This window comes from Rhopilema esculentum, chromosome 4 (assembly GCF_057945365.1).
Source record: "Rhopilema esculentum isolate cy_ngs chromosome 4, ASM5794536v1, whole genome shotgun sequence".
NCBI lineage: Eukaryota > Metazoa > Cnidaria > Scyphozoa > Rhizostomeae > Rhizostomatidae > Rhopilema > Rhopilema esculentum.
The window spans coordinates 6,308,622-6,329,277 of record NC_142818.1 but is presented as its reverse complement, the minus strand read 5'-3'; the positions used below and the strand labels follow the sequence as shown (position 1 = coordinate 6,329,277).

Below are 20,656 nucleotides of genomic sequence, written 5' to 3'. Positions count from 1 at the left end.
TGCAATACCTTCTTCAATTCATACAGATGTCTTTGAAGAGAATCTAGCTACCAGACTTTCCAGCACAGACAGCCGTCCGCCTTTTCGGTAGGCTGCACCGTTTTGTACACCGCTAAGTCTAGTCTCGATACGAACAACTGGTAAACAACCAGCCACATGGAAGAGCAACTGATAAAAACATTTTCAGTGTAGCACATCGTAAACAGTAGCTATCTATATCAGGGGGTTACATTGCCCGGATACATAAGACACCGTCACTTCAATCAATGCAAAGGCATATCCTTGATATACCAAGTCTTCTGAGCGATTACAAAACAAAAAGACATGAACTAAGACAACAAGCGAAAAGCAGAGAAAAAAAGCAAAGTTGAAGTCCGTTTCTGATTTTCCAAAACACGGAAGAAAATAAAATAAAAACTTTTGCTTTCTATTTACCTGAAATATAAAAAACATCACACTTGTCAGCCTCAATCATAGGCTCAATCATAGCTCTTCTCAAGGCTCAATCATAGCTCTTCTTGATTGATGAGGTGTGTGGAAAAAGGCAGCCCCACATAAGCATTTTTGCCTAAGCAAGGACTAGAGCAAATCAAAGACAAAATATGACGACTTAGAGGGCATAGGTCTCATTATCATTTGACTAATAAAACAAAAGTGTTTGGAGTAGAATTCCATTATTTCGTGACTTTTCATTTCTTCTTCTTGAATTTTAACTGCCGTAAAAATTCACCCTCGATTCCATGCTTTGTACTAAACAAAAAGGTTATTGCATTGCATCAGCAAATCATGTTCATGACAGATGTTTTTTAATTGTCAATTTGGCGTTAAGTCAATTTGATCTGCATCCTTTCATTTTACATTGCATGAAAATTTCGGACATTGCTAAATTGCTATTTAATCAAACAAAAAGACTAGCTAGTCAATAAATTCAATTTTAGCGTTAGGTGAGAATACGGACACAGGTCCCATCCCCTTTGGCACTTGTAAGCACAGCCTGAAGGCTCGTACTCAGAGAATACACCAATTCAATTCACGGCCTTATTTTGAAAAATTCTTTAAATTTTTTTGCAAAAACTTTTTGACCTCAGATTTGGATTGAGAGCAATGGTTTAACTTGGAAGGTCTACTTGGAAGTTTTAATTATACTATTGCTCACGATATTGGTTTTATGACGACATAAAGATAAAAATTTCATTAAGGTATTTGATCCAGATTGGCGACTAGGGGGTTAAATTTTCAATCGGAATGATTTTTGCGGTCAAATCCCTTGCAAGTTTTCAACTCCAATTCTCCTCAAAATCTAAAAAAACAATCACAAAAAATATAAAAAAATGCATCCAGCCTAAAATTATGGCGATAAAACAAAATCTGAGCTTAAAAAAGTCGTGTAATGAAGTTTGGAGAAATTTCCAAAACGAGGCCATAAGTCGAATTGGTGTACTGTGCGGAGCCAACTGATGCTTTAACTTTCTGCTTGCCTGTGCTACTAAAGTGCTACGATCTACGGCATTTAGTTTGTTTTGGTGAGACAAGTGATTTGGGATTCCGAGGGCAGATCAATAATTCATAAATGGTGTGCTTTCTGCACCGTGAATGTGATAAAGAAACACTAATTTGTAAAACCCAAGTTGAAGGCTCAAAAAACGGGTAGGTTCTTTATCTTATTAATCACACGCCCAGCATAAAAACAGCGGCAGAACGAGAAATACATTGCAGATTCGATTAAGGCTACAACTAAAACAGGTTATTTTATCGGCAACATACTACAATTGCCAAGGTAACAGCAGAACTTAGTTGTGAATGTATAACAAGCCAACAAAATAACTAATGAAGAACACTAAATGGAGACATTATTCAAATCATAATAGCAAAACTCTAGCAGGAAAGGTTAAGCTCAGAATTTGCAGGTTTTTAGCCAACTGCAGCTGCCTTTGAATCACATTAAAATTCAAATCGAATCGTCAGTTTCCCGTTATGCAATAATCAGAGACATGGAACGTGTCCATTTTCCATCCGGACAATAACTCAAGTTCTGAAATTTTTTCCCAGAAAAACAAAAAATCAATATGAGGTTATGGTATTGCCAACTTTTCAGAACTTTCACAACACAGGGAATAAGAGCTTACGGCTTCAACTTCAGATTCACCTATTTTTACGTGCAAAGTTCATAGTTAAACTGCTGCAAAGTTCATTGAAAATATAAAACGAGTATAAAATTTTTAATGGATGAAAAGTACAAAGAACTGATATGTTGGAATACATAGGCAAATCAGGAGTCCTGGATCGCTGAATAATCTATCTACGTCCTGATTGGTTGAAGAAGGGTTTATTTTAAGTGAGATTTTCTATTTAAGGGATTACAATTTACAGATGAAGTATCGATCTCGATATGTCTCTAGAGATGTTCTTATTCAACTCAATAAACTCAATGCTTATCCACACCTTGATTATAGCGATACAATTCATTAAAAATACGATCCTGGTTTGTGCCTGTTTCTTACAAATAAGCTTGAGCGAATGCAATTGCTGCTACTTTAGCTGCTGCCGTTGCTTGGAAAGGAACAAGTAGAGACAAACTTTACAAAGAGCGCGGATCTGAAGTCTGGTATAATAAATGATGGCAGAGAAGGCTATGCAATTTTTTCAAACCAAGAAACTTTCAAGAAATCTCCTAACTTCCTGTTTGCTGAGACCTCAAGATGTTTGCGCATGTATGCTCGAAGTATTGCCATAACTGCGTGTCCTTCAAAGACCTATTTTCATAATACTTTGTTAGAATTACACAACCTTGCCAGAACTGTGAACAGAAAATTCATTGACGCTTACGGAGTTGAAACACGTATTGATTGCACGTGTTGAGGTAATCCGATTTGTAGCATTGCAAATTTGCAGGAATTCGATAATTAACTAAACTTCGTCTCGAATTTTTCGGCGCATGAGAAGATCAACGTTTAACTTAGGCCTTAAGAAGCACAGATTTCGACAAAATTTTGATCGACAAAGCCCAATTTGTAATTCTGGCGTCGACGAAGAAGATAATGAGCACTTCTTTCTGCATTATCCCTTCTTCAGTTAGCGGCAGCAAGATCTCCTCGGACAAACTCTAAAGTACAAAAATGCAACGAACTTAGAAGCGAATGAACAATGTCATTTAATTTTGTATGGAAGCCCCTCCATTCTAATTTTGTGTAACAGAATGATATCATAAGCAAGCATGCAATATACTGAGTACTCCCAACATTTTAAATAGCAGAGACTATTTGGGAGCAGCTGATCATTTTCCCCTTCTGGGCGGCTGGTTGGCTCTGTTACAGCTTCGATTCTTCCTTATTTGGCAATCAGGTTTTCATCACGCTTTATCTACTGGAACTTTTCTTTTGTGTTTTATTTCTTAAAAAAATTTGGAAGTGTCACTAATTGTAGGGACTTGTTGACTACATGTCCTTTCCTGCAGTGAGTGGCACAAATATTCTTATATGTTGTCTGTTTTAAGTGATAAAGAAAAAACCTTTTGATTTCACCGTCCTACTCAACCTTCTTCTAATTTAATTTTCCAATTCCACTTTATTTTAATTTCATCCCTTCATTCGACCCTCCTCTGACGTCCTCTGATCCACTAACTTCCTTCAAATTCATAATCAATTTCATATTAAATCCATGACTCAATCAATTTAATTTTCCAAGTCAATTTTTTTCCAAATAAAACCTTCTTGTGACTTCATCTTCCAAGTCGACATTTTGAATTCATCTCTCAATTCAGGTGAATTTTCTGTTTTGTTTCCAAAAACGCATGCTATTCAACATTCTTGTTTTTTATGCTACTATTCGAACTTTACAATCTTATCTTACTGCCTCTCCCTTTGAATCTCTCCCTTTTTAGCCCATCTCTTTGAAGTCCCCTATCTAATTTTCTTTTAATTTCATCTTTTTATCTAAGTCTTTCTTGCACTCGTCATATAAGTGGACGTTTTTACTTTACTTTTCATTCCGACTTCTTCTTTTTTCATCTTCGTAATTCAATTTCCTTCAGTTCATCTTCTGTGTGGAGTATGTCAATTGCGAGGATACGATTTTTAGGCCCCCCGTTGTCACGAATCCGTAAAAAGTTCATTCGCAACATGGGTTTGGCTGGCAAAAATTCGAGACAGTAAACACCAGATCTGAACTTACTTTGACAGGAGATAAAAAGCAAATTCAGTCAATGAATTATATGACAGATATCTGCTATTCAACCGACAATTTCCCTTCGAAAGGAAGAAGCAAGGTGTTGCCACGATGAGCTAAAGCGATCCTGCTATTGCTTCCTGACAGAGTCAAACAATGACAAGTCTCTTGTGTGCAGATATCTGAATGGCATATCTCTAGCATTTTAAATAAAATTCAAAAAGGCGCCTTAAACAAGCACAAAACACCTGCAATCGATGATAAAATAAGCCTATAGCCTCTTCCAGTTTCATTATATGAATCAAAAACATTTAATATCTCTAGAACTTTAATATGATCTCAATGTATAGTTGTAATTTGAATCACCAGAAATGGGAATCAGATTAAAAAGAAAAACACAAAAAGTACTCTGTTGTTGACGTGAATAACTAAGATGAAATTCATGATACTGATAAAAACAGGGAATACACAATTTTAGTCACAGTTAATCACAAGACTTAAAAAGAAGGACGATTTGTTGCAAGTCAAGTAGATTCAAATCTTTTTCTCGCGACAGAGAAGAGATCGGCTAATACTTTATGTCTGGCTGCAACACTGCAAATGCAAAACAAAGTCGCCTCTTTTTAACTGATAATTCTTATAAAACTAATCGGTGCACACAGCAAGAATACGAGAAACATGAAAAGGCAAGCCAAATTGCAAAGCTTCAAAACTGAATATGCGCGAAACAGATTTCACAACATGGCGGCAAAATATGCAAAAATATGAAAAAAGACAAAAGATTTTTAAGAACAGACACGATAGTAAGGCAGCCTTTCCACTAGCCTGGGTTAAAACATACCCGGGTTAAAAGTTAACCGTGTTTAAAGTGTGTCAATGGAAACGGCACTTTTCTTCGACCCGTTTTTAATCCGTTTTTGATCGTTCCCACTAAGCCGGGTTAAAATGTATCCAGGGTGAAAAGTTGTAAGAGAAATCAGTATTTGCATCAAAAATCTTTCAATTTCTATCGTTGTAGGCCAATGGAAGCAACATCGACATCCAGGAATTTGTTTTTTTATTTTTGGCGGCGTCTCAATTTTTAAACGTTGCTGCTGTTGCAAGTGGATCAAAAGTTATCCGGGTTCGGCGTTTCCATTAACTCGCAGGAGAGTCAAAAGATACCCGGGTAAAAACTGACCCACTTTGAGACCCGTTTTCAAACTTATCCGTTTTTCAAGTGGGTTAGTGGGAACGCGACGCAGAAACGAATAACTTTTAACCCGGATATGTTTTAACCCAGGCTAGTGGAAAGGCTGCCTAAGGGAAAACTGGACTGGTTTTTAAAAATCAAACAGCGAAATTTCTAACGCTATTTGTTAACAGAAATTCATTTATAAGATGGCCTTTAGATCTTTTTCTTTTTTAAGCATGACGCGCATTGATAAAAAAAATGATTTTGTTGAAGATTTTTCTTGTAAAAATATTTGTATTATTTTTTATTTTTGAATTACAACAAATGAACTGAGCTTCATCGAGGCCTTTTCAACGAAACACCGATGAAGATTAAAACAGGCATTGGTTATCTGATAGCATCAGAAGAAGAACGAGGTTCAGACAAGCCACTTTTTCGTAGGAAGGACGTTTCCAATAAATGTTGCTAAAAAAAATTCTAAAGGGAAATCTTTAAGCAAGTAAATACGAGAAAGTGAAAGTTTTCTAACACTTGTTGTCAAATGTTTACGTCAGTTTCATAGATAGCAGAAAACTTGGCCGTGTTCTTAAACTCTGAGTTCATGACTAGTGCAATCATTAAATTGATGAACAATTTTTCAGGGTTACTTTTTGGGTTTTAAGACTTAATCTAGGAAGTATTTCAGGAATAAACAAGATTGTGGCTATCCATTTTTCATTTCTAATAAATGCCTTTCTTTCAGTTGTGATGAAAGGCAAAAAGTTGAAAAGCTTGGTTCTGGCCAGGGGATACGGTTTAACAACCTTCTCATATGCTCCAAACCCGCCTATGTAAAAAGTGAAATTTCAAAATTTTTATTTCAACTTGCTGCACGTCAAATGGAAATTCCAAGGTACCTCAATCATCTGCAAATAAAGATATGTTTCCAAATTTAGGCATGCTCTCTTACGTCTATTAGTGAGACCAAATATATCAAATGAGAGGCTATGAGGCGAGCAAATTTGTTTCTCCTATTTCTTATTATTTGTAAATTGGCATGTTTTCTACTGCTGCTGAAAAATCTGTTAATCTAAGAATAGGTGGAAATTACTTTTTACAAAAAAGGGAGCAATGGGAGAAAGTCAAAGAACTTGGTTTATACTTCCCCACCATTGTGCACATTATAGAGTGCCCTTCCACGCTAGCCTCTGGAGCACAGGCTATTTCACGCCAACTCGACGCGGTTTGAGCATGCTGAGACTGCTGGAAGCGACTTCGTAGCTGCAATTTATTTGTTGATGAGCATCGTCTGCTTAGTCCTTAAGCTAGAGTCGATCGAATCGGTTCATGAAAGTAAGTTTAAAAATAAAAAGTAAGATATGCTCTGGTTTATTAAAACGAGCCAACTATTTTTAAACAATGACCGTCTTCCAAGTATTTGTGCTTTCGAGTGGTGTAACGTTAAACGTTTAAAATCGTCTTACATTGCTGTTGCCAAATTTTAAGCTTTGTTTTTGCTTAATTCTAAGACGCAAGAGAACATTTCCAGCTGCATTTATAACCATGATTTTATATAATTTAGCAAGAAGTTCGAAAGATTAATTCGATTATGCCTCGTAAGTAGAGTCTACTGGTGTCACCAAAGTCTCAGAAAAAATTCAAAGGCAACGAGTTCGAGTAATTCTAACGGAACGATGATAAATGCAACTTGACTGTATACACCGTCACTTCTCGTCTTGAGGCAAAGGTTACTGGTGATAATATTCGTCTAACGCAAAAAGCCCACAGCAAAAAATGGAGGCCGTAAACTTTAAGCTAAGAGATATATATACACAGTTGTTGATGAAAACAGGCCAATCAGAACAGCGAGCACATGACTGTGAAGGGCCTGTAAAGGTTGTCCATCAGTGTCATTTGCCCATTTTAAATATTACTAGTGGATTCCAAGGGTGTTAAAAGTAGGTATTAAACTTAAATAGTCGTAAAAAAAGCTTTGATCCAAGCCAGATGATCAACCAAAGACAATTGTTGTCCATCCCGAAGTAGATGGAGAAAAATGCAATTGATTAAAATTGAAAACGCATCCGCTGTTCACAAACAATGTAATCCCTATTCCTCAACCAATGTTTTCTGTGGCCCATCATTTATTTTGACTCCAGCACCCGGCTCAAGATTTTCTTAATGAAATAAAATATTCTATAATTTAATTAGCAAGTTCAGGTTTTTTTGTTTTAAAGCCCATAATTCTCAAACATGTACTTTTAATCCATTAATATGTATGTGAATAATTCATAATTGATATAAGAATAAGAAAGAATTGTTTTGGTAATCGCATTCATTTAAGTTATAGCATTCGACACTTGATTTCTATGTGTATAGAAGACTAAATTTAAAGTATACTTTCTTCTGGAGACATGATATAATAAATAGATAGCCGACAGAATTTTCAGTATCAGGACCTTGCATTTTAAATTTCTTCAAGACCTTAACACATACAAAAAGGTATATTGTAGGTAGAGAGAGGACCAGAAGAATCAACCTTACACGTTCGAGATAACTTTGCTAAACAACATAGACCACATGATTTGAAGGAATAAAGCCTCTGATGTTCTGTTTGTTTACATTGTATTTCCATACAGAAATAGACTTTGCTTTGAATTAGACAACTAATCAAAATTTTTGCTGCTTTTTTAAGGAAATATAGAGCTATGATAGAAATTGTACGGAATACAGAAATTATGTTCAAAAAAGCAAAGAAAAAAGATGTCTGGAAACGAATAAAATGCTACTTTATGTCTAAATCATATGAAAGATTAAGCTAGTTTCAATCGTTTGCGCTGTCGAAAAAAAATTAGCTTGAAAAATATTGCTGTTATGATGCTTTGAATTAATGAGAATTAAATGTTCTGCTTATTTGATTTTGTCCAGCTACTGAGAAAGTCATTCCGGTTAGAACAACTATTCAAACTTGATATTCAAGAATCAAGAATATAAAAAAATGATATTCAAGAATCAATGGCTTGTGAAACTCAAAGCAAAAATGAATGACCAATCGAACAATTATGTGTTACGAAATTGGATTATTTCCAGTATCTGCTAGAAATTATCAATATTTATTACAACGTTGCAGATTTTGACAATTCACAAACCTTCATTGAAACAGGCATGTTCTGGGATTTGAGTTTAATTATACAATTATGTAACTACAACACTTCCTGTAATGAACCTTTTTTTAAAGAATTTAGTTTGAATATAAAATAGGATAGAAGCATTCGACTGGTATTCTCCACTTAAGTATTTGCAGGCTGATATTCTCTACCGATATTCGCAGGCATTTTCAGCCCTCATTAAAACTTAGTTCAATACAATGCCAAAGCTATGTGAACTTTAAACACAACGTAAGATTATGCTGAAACACAATGACATGAATTCTTAAATATTATTACGAAAATGAGAAAGAAAAAACTAACCTGGAGTTTTACGTAGTTGATGCTCGGTTTCTTGAATTCTCTGTTGTCTCTGTTTCGCCTCAAGCTGTTTTTGAAGTACCGTTATCTGTTGATCTTTCTTTTGGAGAGCTTGTTGAAGTTCACCTTTTTCCAACTACAGTAGAAACCGTGACATAGGTTATTGGTGGTAAGAAACGCAAGAACAGAGACAGTGAAGTCAAGCTGTACTTTCGCCAACGTCAGCTAAACTGTTTATACGCAGCTAACGCTTAAGCACCTGCATATTGAGCAGTGTTAATAAGCTATGATAAATACACTTCTATTCAATAAAGTTTGAAGCATATGAGCTGCGATTAATGTTTTACAGTTACTTATCTAAACACAAAACGATGCGCAAACGACGTTTAAAGGTACTTTCGTTTACACCTGCTCTATTTACTCGAGGAAATCCTGCGGTTAAAGATATAAAATGAATTGAAAGAAACGATAACTGCTTGAAGAAAGTGTATATTTTAGAAACAGTGTTCAGTGAAATAGTTTTCTAGATCTAATAAATAATTTAACTGGAATGATTTTATTAGAATTGGTTATAAAGAAAATCTAAAAGCATACTTCAGGCTACTTTGTCAATTCACCTTATTGTGAATCACTCGTTTTCTGAACAGATTCAAATTATACAGCTGAATAAATAAAATACAAGACCGCTGAAAGAAAATGTATGCACTATCAAGATGACAGAATATACATCTTCGTACATAAAGAACACATCAGTTTCCCAGAATCATCTTGTTCTTTATACGTTATTCGGGATCGTAACGGTTATAAATTTCTGCAAGCTACTCGAAACGAAAAACACATCACCGTGTTCCCAAAGAATATTGGCCCATTTGCAAAAGTTCAAATTAAATTTGCCCAAAATCTGTTTTTAATAATTAATCTTAGAGAATAAGCATAAGATAGGAAGGATTTTTCCTAATGACAAAATTTAAGATTAGGTTCTCCTTAGTAAAAGGCGTGGCTGAAAACCAGCATTTCTACTTTCACGAGCAAAAGGAGTAAACATGAAGAAGTTCTATAAGAAGATTAAGATTTACCAAAACCATTAGGTTTAGTACCAGCGCAAGCAGCTTGAATAAAAAGTATCCACCTTATAAGCTAGATAAGGATGAAGACGAAGTAGAGCACTTCAAAATAACTCTTAAAATTTGAACAAGAAACAGAAACAAAAACAGAAACAAGGAGAGGTTATATGAGCTTGAATAGAAGGTTTGGCTTGTTGCTAGAACCACACTGTTATATCCAGTCCAGACTTGAAGGTCGATTGATTATTTGATTCTAAAATTAACTTACGACCAACAATTTCATTCCAGGTCTTGAGATTAAAATTCTTGATTTTCTTTATCCAATAAATCTGTTTTTCTAACATTAAAGGCTTATACTTAGAATAGCTTATAATAAATTTACTTCAAATGAATTACTTCAAGTGTCAATTGTAATTTATTTTAGGCAGTTAAAGGTTGATTACAGAAAACTTATCCATAACCAAAATTTACCCTCAAAAGTCTATTTAAAGGCATTGAGTCATGAAAAAAAGGATTGGGTATACCCAAAGTGCCAAAATCCGCTGAGTCACGATTTTCATGACTGCGATGCTATTGGTTGACCTCGAGCTGGTCACATGAACTCACCTCGTACTGATTGACAAAACAATTTCCATCAATTGCAAGTTGTCAACAGCGGATGTCAATATCAAATGAACCAGCAGCGATCACGCCGAAATTAAATGACCCCCTATAGAGAAGGCCTATTTACCATGACTCAATGCCTTTAAAGGCAATCTGTCTCGTTGTGGATTGGTTAACGAGAACAATAGCTGAAACAATAGCCTAAACACAATTCCAGCGCTCCGCCATATTTTTTACAATGCGATAAATTAAAGGGAGACTGGAAACAATAAAAAATCCCTTTGTTCTTATAATCAATCAACGTCGTGACAGATTGCCTTTAATATTACCTTATTCTGTTTGGTGTTATCAATAAAACGGTTTATAGAAGACGTCAAATTTGATATCGCATTATATGATAACCTACATCGTACCTCTTGTGTCCAAAACTAGATCGATGATTTGGAATAAAGTCAAAACAAAGTCAAAACTAAATCAAACCTAAGTCGAAATAAGTCAAAATCAATTCGTAACCAAGTCGAACTTAACTCGTAATCAAATCGAAAATAAGTCGAAACCAAGTCGAAACCAACTTGAAACCAAGTCAAAATTAAGTCAAAACCGAGTTCAAAAGAGTCATATGTCACTTGTTTTAAAGGAAGACTCAGAAAATTTCTTTCTTTATTACACAGATCCAAATAATAAAGGCATCCTTGAAGGAACATGAATTATTTCATTGTTGACAAGTTACATCTCTTTGATATGAAGCAATTTACATTTTAAAAGATCAGGGGCATTCGATTACAAGTACTTGTACTCTGGTCACTGCATTCGGAACTTCAGCGAAAGCACTTTCCTGTTTTTCAGCCAAACCAAGATCAAATCCTAATGAATCTTGATCACAAGGAAAAAAAGTTCATATTATTTTAGTTTATAAGCTTTTGAGTTTAAGCCAACAAGAGCAATCATTGAATATTCTCTGATTTAGCTGTGGTTAATATCCTTTTCAAATTTCCTGGCCTGTTTTCTCTAAAATGCTGTGAAGAAATATAAAGGAAGATGGAATGGCAAGTTCAATTACTTGCATAAACTTATCGCCAATATGAAGTTGTGATCATTAAAAAGGTCATAGTCAACTTATCAAGACATCCTTTAGTACAGACACGAAAGCATCAACAAGCATGGCAATTACTAAGTGAAATCGTGTGTTACACCTTAGCCCCTTGCCAAGGACGCTGGAGAGGGGGGCGAGGGGGGTCAACCACCAATGCTGCCTTTGATAGGAAGAGGCAAGGGGGCTTAAGTGCCTTTTTCATAGAAGCGTTGTTAACATCGGATATTTTAATTATCAAAAAATTCAGAGTGTATAACCTTATTCATGACGAAATTTCTCAAACTTGCAAAGAAATTTCTTATGCCAAAAATTAGCCAATTTTAAAAATATCTACAGAAGATCGAACAAAAGATAGTTACAAAATAACTGTTAGTAGCTGGGAATTATTCTCAAATGTCCTTTTGCCTAAGACTGCCCGCCCCCCCCCCCCCACCCCATTCCCCTTGGTCGTGCCGGCGTCTCTGTCCCTTGCGCCTTTCAATTAAGAAACATAAGTCATCGCTACGCTGTGGAAAAACCAAGCTTCAGTCGATTCTACTGAGAGCTATAAGGAAAGAGATGAAACCAATTAACGTTCGCATTGGATTCCTAGCAACACTGTGGGCAAATTTTGAACCAATTTTTCCAATTAGGTTGAGCTTGATAATTCGCACAACGACATATCAAATAATTTTGAAATAATTCTCGTAGCAAGTAAGGTTAAACAAGATCAAAATAGCAAAAAAAGTCCTTTTGAGAGAGTTTTGGTGCAGGAAAGGGTGAGAGAATGAGATTCCGTTTGTTTCTTTCGTCACCGGAACAGTAATAGGCAAGAAAAAATGCCCAAACTTTGGAGATAAAAAAATCGGCGTTATGTCATGAGAGGCTTCAAAACATGAATGTTATTATAACAAAGGGAAACTTCACCTTGAAATCTCAAGGTGGGACAGTTAGATCTAAGAGGTACTGAATTCTAAATTACTGATTAAAATTACTGAGTTTTGTATATGAAACGACCATAAAATTGAATCCTACTTTTTCCACAATTTCTCTTCTTTGAACTCGTGTATCCATCGACACTATACAAGAAAATCCGTCTTTGAAGATTAATTGCTATCATTTGTATTTGCATTTGCAAGGGGTAGAAATTTGGAATTATCTTCAAGAAGATATAAGGAAAAAGAAATTAGCTATCCATCTATATTTTCATTTAAAAGAACGTGAGCAATTACATTCAACTTTCTTCATAATTATTCAATTAAATATAAATTGTTGGAAATATAAAATACAAACTCTGAGTTTAATAATTATTTTTAACTACTAGGGGAATACCTCCTTCAAGAAATTCTAGTAGTATTCTAGTTAACATTTACTTATTTTGTATTAGACCTATCATTCGTTAGACTTGCATTCATCATTTGTGAATTCTATTTTATGCTTAGATTTGCATGTATGTTGAATTTCAAATAAACAATGAAATGAAAAAAAAATAATTCATATCAGCGTGTTGTAAAGGGATATGCATGCAGTAAGAAGGCAACAAGAATTAACTGAAGTTATAAAGGCGGAAAATTATAACTTGGCAAGAGGGTTTCGTTTGCACCGTTGAAACATTGGGAAAACTGAAAAAATTCATTTCTTGACCACATTTACCAAGATAATTTACGAAATTTTTACCTTTACAGTAGAATAAAAACGTCCCTTAGAAGCTTTCATACTAGGTTGAATATCATCAAAATTTCTTGGTGTCACAAGTTTGAGCAATTGAGATAAATGACTTAGGAACTAGAGCACCATAGAATAGATTTTCTATGAAAGGTCCCAAAACATGTCAATATGGACTAAGTTTAGTTCTATGCACTCTGTTTACAGATGCGCATTTCTTGCCAGGTCAAACAAAAATGTGACCTGTAGCCGGTCAAATTATGAAGCCCAGTTGAATGAAATTGCGACGAAATATTCACAACACCCAAAAGGTGAAAATTCTACTATGAACGGCAGAATTCGGTAAACAATATGGATTTTTCCGCTGACGTTCAATGAATAATTTACAGCCAAGTCATCCGTAAACGGTGATGAAAGTGCCGCGCCACAAAAGAAAGTATAATTTAGCTCGAGGCCTCTTTTAACATGGCAACTTACGAAAAGGCAAATGCCAAAATTAACGATTCCGCATCTTTAAAGAATGGACAAATGTTCTGATTGGCCTTTACACAAATGACCCAATGACAAACTCAAGTGATAGAGAACTAAGAGGAAGTTAATGAGAGTGCTTGTCAAAATTATTCTTAAAGTATCTTGCAAACTAAAACTAACTAAAATTTGTTAAACTGATGGAAGTTGTAACTTTTAAATAAAATGAGCTAGTGAATGTTTCGTAGAAAAAATAATATACACAAATGTGATGTGGCCTATTTAAAAAATAATAGTTTTTAAGAAGATAAAATATTGGAGATTAATCTTGCTAATTAGAAGGTTAGCCAGAAATTTGATTCGTTCTTTTAATTTAACTTTCAATTTAAAGATAAAAACCTGTTTACAATTATTTGATACAATAAAGAAGCTACTAAATGTAATACAAAGAAAATAAAGATAAAGATGGAGATCAGCTTTCCCTGAATGTTCTCAGTTTGGAGCTTTTAATTTCGTTTTGAATGACTGAATCGTATGGACTAATGCCTGGCATGAAAATCGAACAGATAAAAGGAATCAGGAGCTGGATTGAACAAAATAAGGTTTGGGAAAGCAAGTGTACTTACCGCCAGCCGTGTTATCTGCTCTACCCGCGAAGTATTAAGCTTCATCTCTTTTTCGTACTTTTTGATTAATTCATTATGCATGGAAAGGATCCTACAGAAAGAACAATAACTGCTCAAAATCTATTGAATACAACAGCACTAGCCAAATCAAAATGATTGTGTTTACTACTTATAAAAAAAACAACGTCAATTATAATAGAACATTTTTCAACTGACGCAAAGGAAACTGACTCAACTCCCGTAAATGTGAACACGAAGCAGAACAAGATTAGTTAACAGTGTGAATGTTGACTTGCCAAACTCGTTATTCTTTTCAATACCACACTGATAGCAAAAAACGAGATGGCAAGGTCAGCTAACAAGCAAAATAGGAAGAAGACAGAATTTTCGCCACGACTGAATGTATAAAAACAAGGGCCTTAAAAGCAAAAACTTATATATAACCTGAAGGTTTTTGCTATGTCAGGAAAAATAGGTTGAATGTTTCGGAAGAGGCTTTTAACTAATTTATCAGCGGGCTAGCAAGTGGTATTCGGCAGTTTTTGATAGCAACAAAGGCTATGCGAAGAGACTCGACTATCAATAATTCATTCTAGATTCAACGCTGTCAAGTTCTTCAAAAGCATCAAGTATTCTTGGGCTACGAATTGGAAATAGAATGAGAATTAATACGACGAATCAGCGGCATTTTTGAGCGTTTGCACTTTATAATTCATCAACAATTATTCTAATATTGATTTCGTTATGAACATGAACCAGACAATTTTTTATGAAGAGGATCAACTAATTAATCTTACATCGCCTAAGAACAGCTTCTTAGTGTCCCGTAAACTACTTTTGGAAGCTTGGAAGTAAGAAATGCAAAAAGACCAAGAATGCTTAGGCAAAATATTTTCAATTTAGGAATATTCAATTAAACGTAATTTTGAAAATTGTAAGCAAAATTGGATAAACAACCGACAAAGGTGGACCGAGGAGGGACAAAATTATGCAGAAAAGTATGTTCAAAGACATATGTATAGGCAAAAATGTTACAAAATCAAAAACAGAAACGGATTTGCGTGAACGAAGGCAATTGGGATATATGATGGAACAAATTTAACAAACGGAAGACAGAAAACGGGTGCTTTTTTCAAATCTGAAATAAAAAACTTTCCGAGTGTGGGATGGCTTATATCAGTTGCAATCGTTTTTCACCTGACGTCTAACAAAAATTGATAAATGGGGCAAGAATAGAAACTTTCATACCGATACTGAAGATGATTTACTGCAAAAAGTCAAGTTATTCAGAATAGATAATAATAAAATTATAAGAACAATGAAAAAACGGGTAGTACACCCAAAAACGAAAGCAACCTCGTATATTTTCACAAGAGTCTGTGCTCAGTATTCTAAAGCAGTGGAAATAAATTGTTAATCATGATTACTTATTATAATAATCATTGAAATAGTTAGTCTTCACTTGCTAATGGTTCCTCATTCCTTGTTTAAGCACGAATTCTGTTAGTTTCAATATGACGTGATGAGACTACCTTCTTGCTCTGACCAGATACATTTACGGTTGACAAAAATTCCATAATAACAATAATAATAATTACAAATCTCACTATTACAAGGTAATTTGTAACTGGCTAGCCTGTGTTTACAAAATAAAAACTATTACAATCGTAGTAATGAGAAAAGAAAAAAATGTTAAAAGTGGAGTAGCTCTGGATTAGTCCAAGTTTTGTTTCTACAGCAGAATATATAATACGTGGTGCGAATGGAGATGCTTGTAAGTTTGGAGATGAGATAGCGTTTCTGTTGATGGACAATGGACAAAGAGTCACACATGTCGATGAATGAGCTGCAGGAGTTGCCAAAGATACCAAGTGAACTGATGGAGAGATTGACAAACGAGACCGACTTAAACTGACGTTTTAAGTCAGATACGAGGGTGGCATATTTCTCTGACTTTCTGACAGCATTGCAGTTGAGATTTGTTTCAAAGCCTATGGTTAGCTCTAAAACGTACAGACAGTTTTCCTTAGTTTTGAGAAGTAGGTCAGGGCGTAGTTGATCTCCAGTTTTGTTAAAGGGGAAAGAAAGCCTGGTAAATCTGCGTAAAGAGAAGACCCGTTTATTGCTTGGAAGTAAGTGGCTAGAAAGTTTAATGCAGAATTATGACGCCAAGTATAGCGGTCTTGGTCAAGGTACACTTTGCATCCAGCAACAACATGAAGAAGTGTTTCTGGAAGAAAACAGAATTCACAGTCAGATGTTTGACTAAGGTTCTATTTCAGCAGATTTTTACGGGTTGGAAGAATGATGTTAAGATACTTGATGGTAAAGTTAAAGATGTTACAAGGCAAATTGCTCTGTGTTCTTGACCAAATACCGTTCAGCTTTTCCAGTGAATGTTTTATTAGGAAGGTAATTGCGCTCCCTGAGAGGGTAAGCTTTGAGAGAGACGTTCTTTGTTGTCTGATTTGACAGCCTTTAGTACCTCTTTAGTATTACGGTAGATGTCGTACTGTAGGTTCGTGCCATGACTGTTGTTTTTCCATAGGGTTTGAATGTCAATGTTAGGAGAAGATTTTAGGGCATTGCGACAGACGGTTTGGCATTGCGTAAATTTGACAGAAGGCAGTTGTAGATTTAGGCCAAACTGATTTTTTGAGAGGATTATTCCACTCAAGGTAGCAGAAACAGGAAGATTAAGCCACTGGCGAATGTAATTGGACACAAGATTGTCTAGGTTTTGGACAACCCAGGTCTTTGGTAGATCAGCAACAGTAAAATGCTATGAAAACTTTAGACAGAACATAACGATGGTATAATAGCAGATAATAATAATAAAAATAATAATATTAATAATAATAATTATACTAATAATCATAATTCTTGCTAGGAACATTACAAATCCTGAGAAGAGCTCTATCTCTAACCTGGAATAGAGCTGAACTTTTAAGCCTTAGGACCATAGTTTGGTCTCGGCCTCGTAAGAGAACAATGCAAAAACGAACTGAATATGATAATAATAATAATTATTATTTATTGTTATTATAATACTAGCTAATATTACTTGTTCAAGTAATATAAGTTGTTGTTACTTTATGCAGGAGCACTGATTGGTTCTCTACAGGTCATTTTTCGGTATGAATGGGAAACTTATTGTAACTGAACTCAAGTCCATTTCAACAAATTGCAGTTTGCTGGCAAGAGTCCTTGATTTATTAGTGGCGGCATTTTTTCTGGTGCACGATATAATACCATTAAAAGGTAATATCATTTAGTCTGATGAATATCAAAGGGCATTGAGGATTTGAGGTTTCTGCTCACTTCATTATTTACCATATAAAAAATTCATAAAGAACCATCGAGCAGTTAATCTTGAGGTTAGCATTAAGGTTGGAGAAAATCTTATTGAATGCAACCTCAAATCGATACTTTCTATCCAGTTCACAACATCAGATCATAATAACTGTAAACAAGTTGACGTGATTGTAAGACATTGTAGCAGGCCTTTTAAAGCCTGCTACAATCCTGGCCTGGTATAAAGCCTGGTATAAGCTGCCTTTTAAAGAGAGCTTTGTGATTGTATCATAAAGGCATAAAGATGATACTGAAGTTTGAGCTACAATCATAAACATTTGTAAACAAACCTTTTATTATATGTTTTTTCTTCAGTATAACTCTTCTTTTCCTGGGAAAGCTTTTTTCTCTGTTTATCTCTTCTTTTACCCTGAGAAACTGGTCCTTGTATCATCTTTGAAGGTTGGTTTTGTGAAATTAAATTCGAGACAACTTCATCCCTGAGAAAAAAGTGTCACTATGGGTTTCCTATTTAACAAAAATCTATCACAATCTGAAATGCTAAGAAAACGGCAGCAAGAAAAAATGGCAGATGTTGCTTTCTTTGATATACAATTTAACAAGAGAAGGCACCCAAAATCGTGTTATTTAAAAAAATAAAGACATGATAAAGCTTTTGAAGATGACTGCAATGTGAATAACCTAGTCCTTTTAAAAACATAAAATGCACAGAACTCGCACATCTCGGGTGCCTTCTCGTCTCAATTTACAGTACTAACGAGATTCTTAGATGCATCAAAAGTATCGGTAAATTTAAGAAGGATCGAATTGAATCAGAGAATGAATGAAAATCGAATGTTGCCATCCACTGGCCGAACAATGGCTGAATCGAAAAGCAAAAAAGACTCTAGCCATGGCGCTAAACAAGCAGACGAATCCTTGATGACCTAAGAAAAGCTGTATTTAAGAAGCCATATCAGTTAGCTAAAGGTTGATAATGAATTTAAAAAGGCAGATTCTTTTATGTCTGGGTTGCGAGCATGCATGAAAAGATTGCCAGTGTTATTGGATAAGCAAGTAAACAACAGAGTGACTTTCGCGGGTATCTCCTATTTTTTAGGACAATAGACGCACATTTTAAAAGAAAATACAAACCTTAGCTAAAAATTGATTACAATCAATGGAAAGCTGTTTTTCCAATAAAGAAGAAAAAAAGAAAAAAGTGACGCTCGTGAACGCAAACTTGATTAATTTGCAGGAAAATTTGCTTCGTCAACTCTTTACTCAAAGGCAGATGTTATATAACATGCAGAATCATGATCCTGTCGTCACGCATGCAGCTATAACTGAAATTAATGGGAATTGACAACAGGCGCGTCATCATCGTCAAAGAAGTTAGGACGAAGCTTATATTTGGGGTCAACAACAAAATTGAAGGGTTTATGTTTCAGGTTCAAACCCTATTCCATGTACAAATACTTATTTTACTGGAGCTAGACAGAGAAAGCACTTAAGAAGTCGGGAGGGGCTTCAAATAGGAACATAACCTCTTTTTCTGGTTAACGATGAAAAGTGGGGGGCATATACCCCCGGTTCCTACTTTGATTTACCCTCGGGTTCCGAATAAACTGGGGAATTAGAATAATCGGAGGAGTTGGAAAGGTTTGACTTAATACTAATCGGGGGCTGGAACAATTGACGGAGGAAATTGGGAAAATTGAAAATGGTCGTTTTCTATCTTCATAGTTTTGCACCTACTATTTTTGCAACTGATACATTGTCATCATCAATTTTGGTTCTGTCGAATGCACTTTTCAAGACTTTTCCTGGTGTTTTGGTACAATTTATTTAACAGAGTTCTAGATAAAGTAGACACTAGAGACATTTTGCATTTATTATGTTCAAGGTGTCTTCATTCTCAAATAATTAATAAAAGATGGGTTGGATTAAAAGTAGATTTTTGCTCGCATTATATCATGTTGCTTTTGCTACGTTTGCATCAAATTCTAAATCTATAATTAACCAAAGACATGGCTGCTTCTTTACCTTTGAAAAGCTTGAATGACTTCCTTTGCAGCAGCTTCGCGGATAAGCTTTTCTCTTAATTCAGCAAACTGCTTCTCTAGTACTTTATATTTTCTTGTCAGCTTATGGTACTTTTTTGAAAGAGCTTCATTTTCTATTGTTAACTAGAAAAAACAAGCGGAAGCTGAATAAAGATAATTAAATAGTCACTTTCAGCTTGTAATTTTCCAGGTTTTATCCTCTCTACAATAATGCTTAATTGTTTTGTTCTCATGGTAAACAACGATACTTCATTGTTTCTTCTCTCTTCTACAAATAGTAGGACAACCAGTTTTATGTCAAGATGTCTATCAGAAAAATAGCATAAAAATGGTATATAGAGAGAAATGGTTCAAAATGTTAAAATATTATTAAAAAGACTTTTAAAAATGACATGAAGACATCAGTTTTTCTTGATCACATGGTTCTTTTATTATACATAAATAAATGTGTGATCACAAGGCATATATGTAACTTGTTGTGTTGAGACTAGTAATGTTAGAGTTTTTACTAGCCATAAAACTCTTAATAACATTTATTATTGACTACTCGAAAAATCGCCTTATACAGATACCATTTCCATGACAAAAGAATTGATAGGTAGCTGACAGACAACTAAACTGACAGCTCGGCATTTGTCCAGCTCAAAGTGATCATCATAATATGCTTGTTTTAATGAAGAAAATTATGCCTGAAGAAAATTAATTTTTTTACCATATTACAGCAATGGATCGGTGGAATTTCCATGATTTCATAATCCGCTACAAAAAATCAATAACAAAAATGTCAAATTTCTTTTAATAAAGGTTCCAAGTGCAGGAGACTAAATATAATTACAACAATCAAAAAACTTAAGTATGTTGAAAGAAAATCAAAATTATGTTGATAAATCACATATTTAGAATCCAGTTCAATTTTTTGAGCTTATAAAACTAGGCTGATTTTTTTCCTTGTGGAAATAGTTATTTTGTAAAACTGAAAAGGTACATTTGCCATTGACTTATATTTGAAATTTG

General features: G+C 34.8%; 1 protein-coding gene across 5 annotated transcripts in view; it reads right to left on the bottom strand.

The window, feature by feature from the left end:
• LOC148960333 (adenosine receptor A3-like) overlaps positions 1–20,656 on the bottom strand; it is a 105,657-nt gene that overhangs the window by 82,679 nt on the left and 2,322 nt on the right. For 2 of the 5 annotated variants that reach the window (XM_089116056.1, XM_089116055.1), the window contains exons 2-6: positions 20,355–20,401; positions 19,623–19,765; positions 17,927–18,076; positions 14,283–14,373; positions 8,788–8,920 (exon numbers count right to left, since the gene is read on the bottom strand). In XM_089116056.1, coding sequence (XP_088972182.1) covers positions 8,788–8,920; positions 14,283–14,373; positions 17,927–18,076; positions 19,623–19,765; positions 20,355–20,387 — 550 coding nt within the window. In that variant the 5' untranslated portion in view covers positions 20,388–20,401. The other 3 variants (XM_089116048.1, XM_089116053.1, XM_089116049.1) reach the window with 3 other exon arrangements.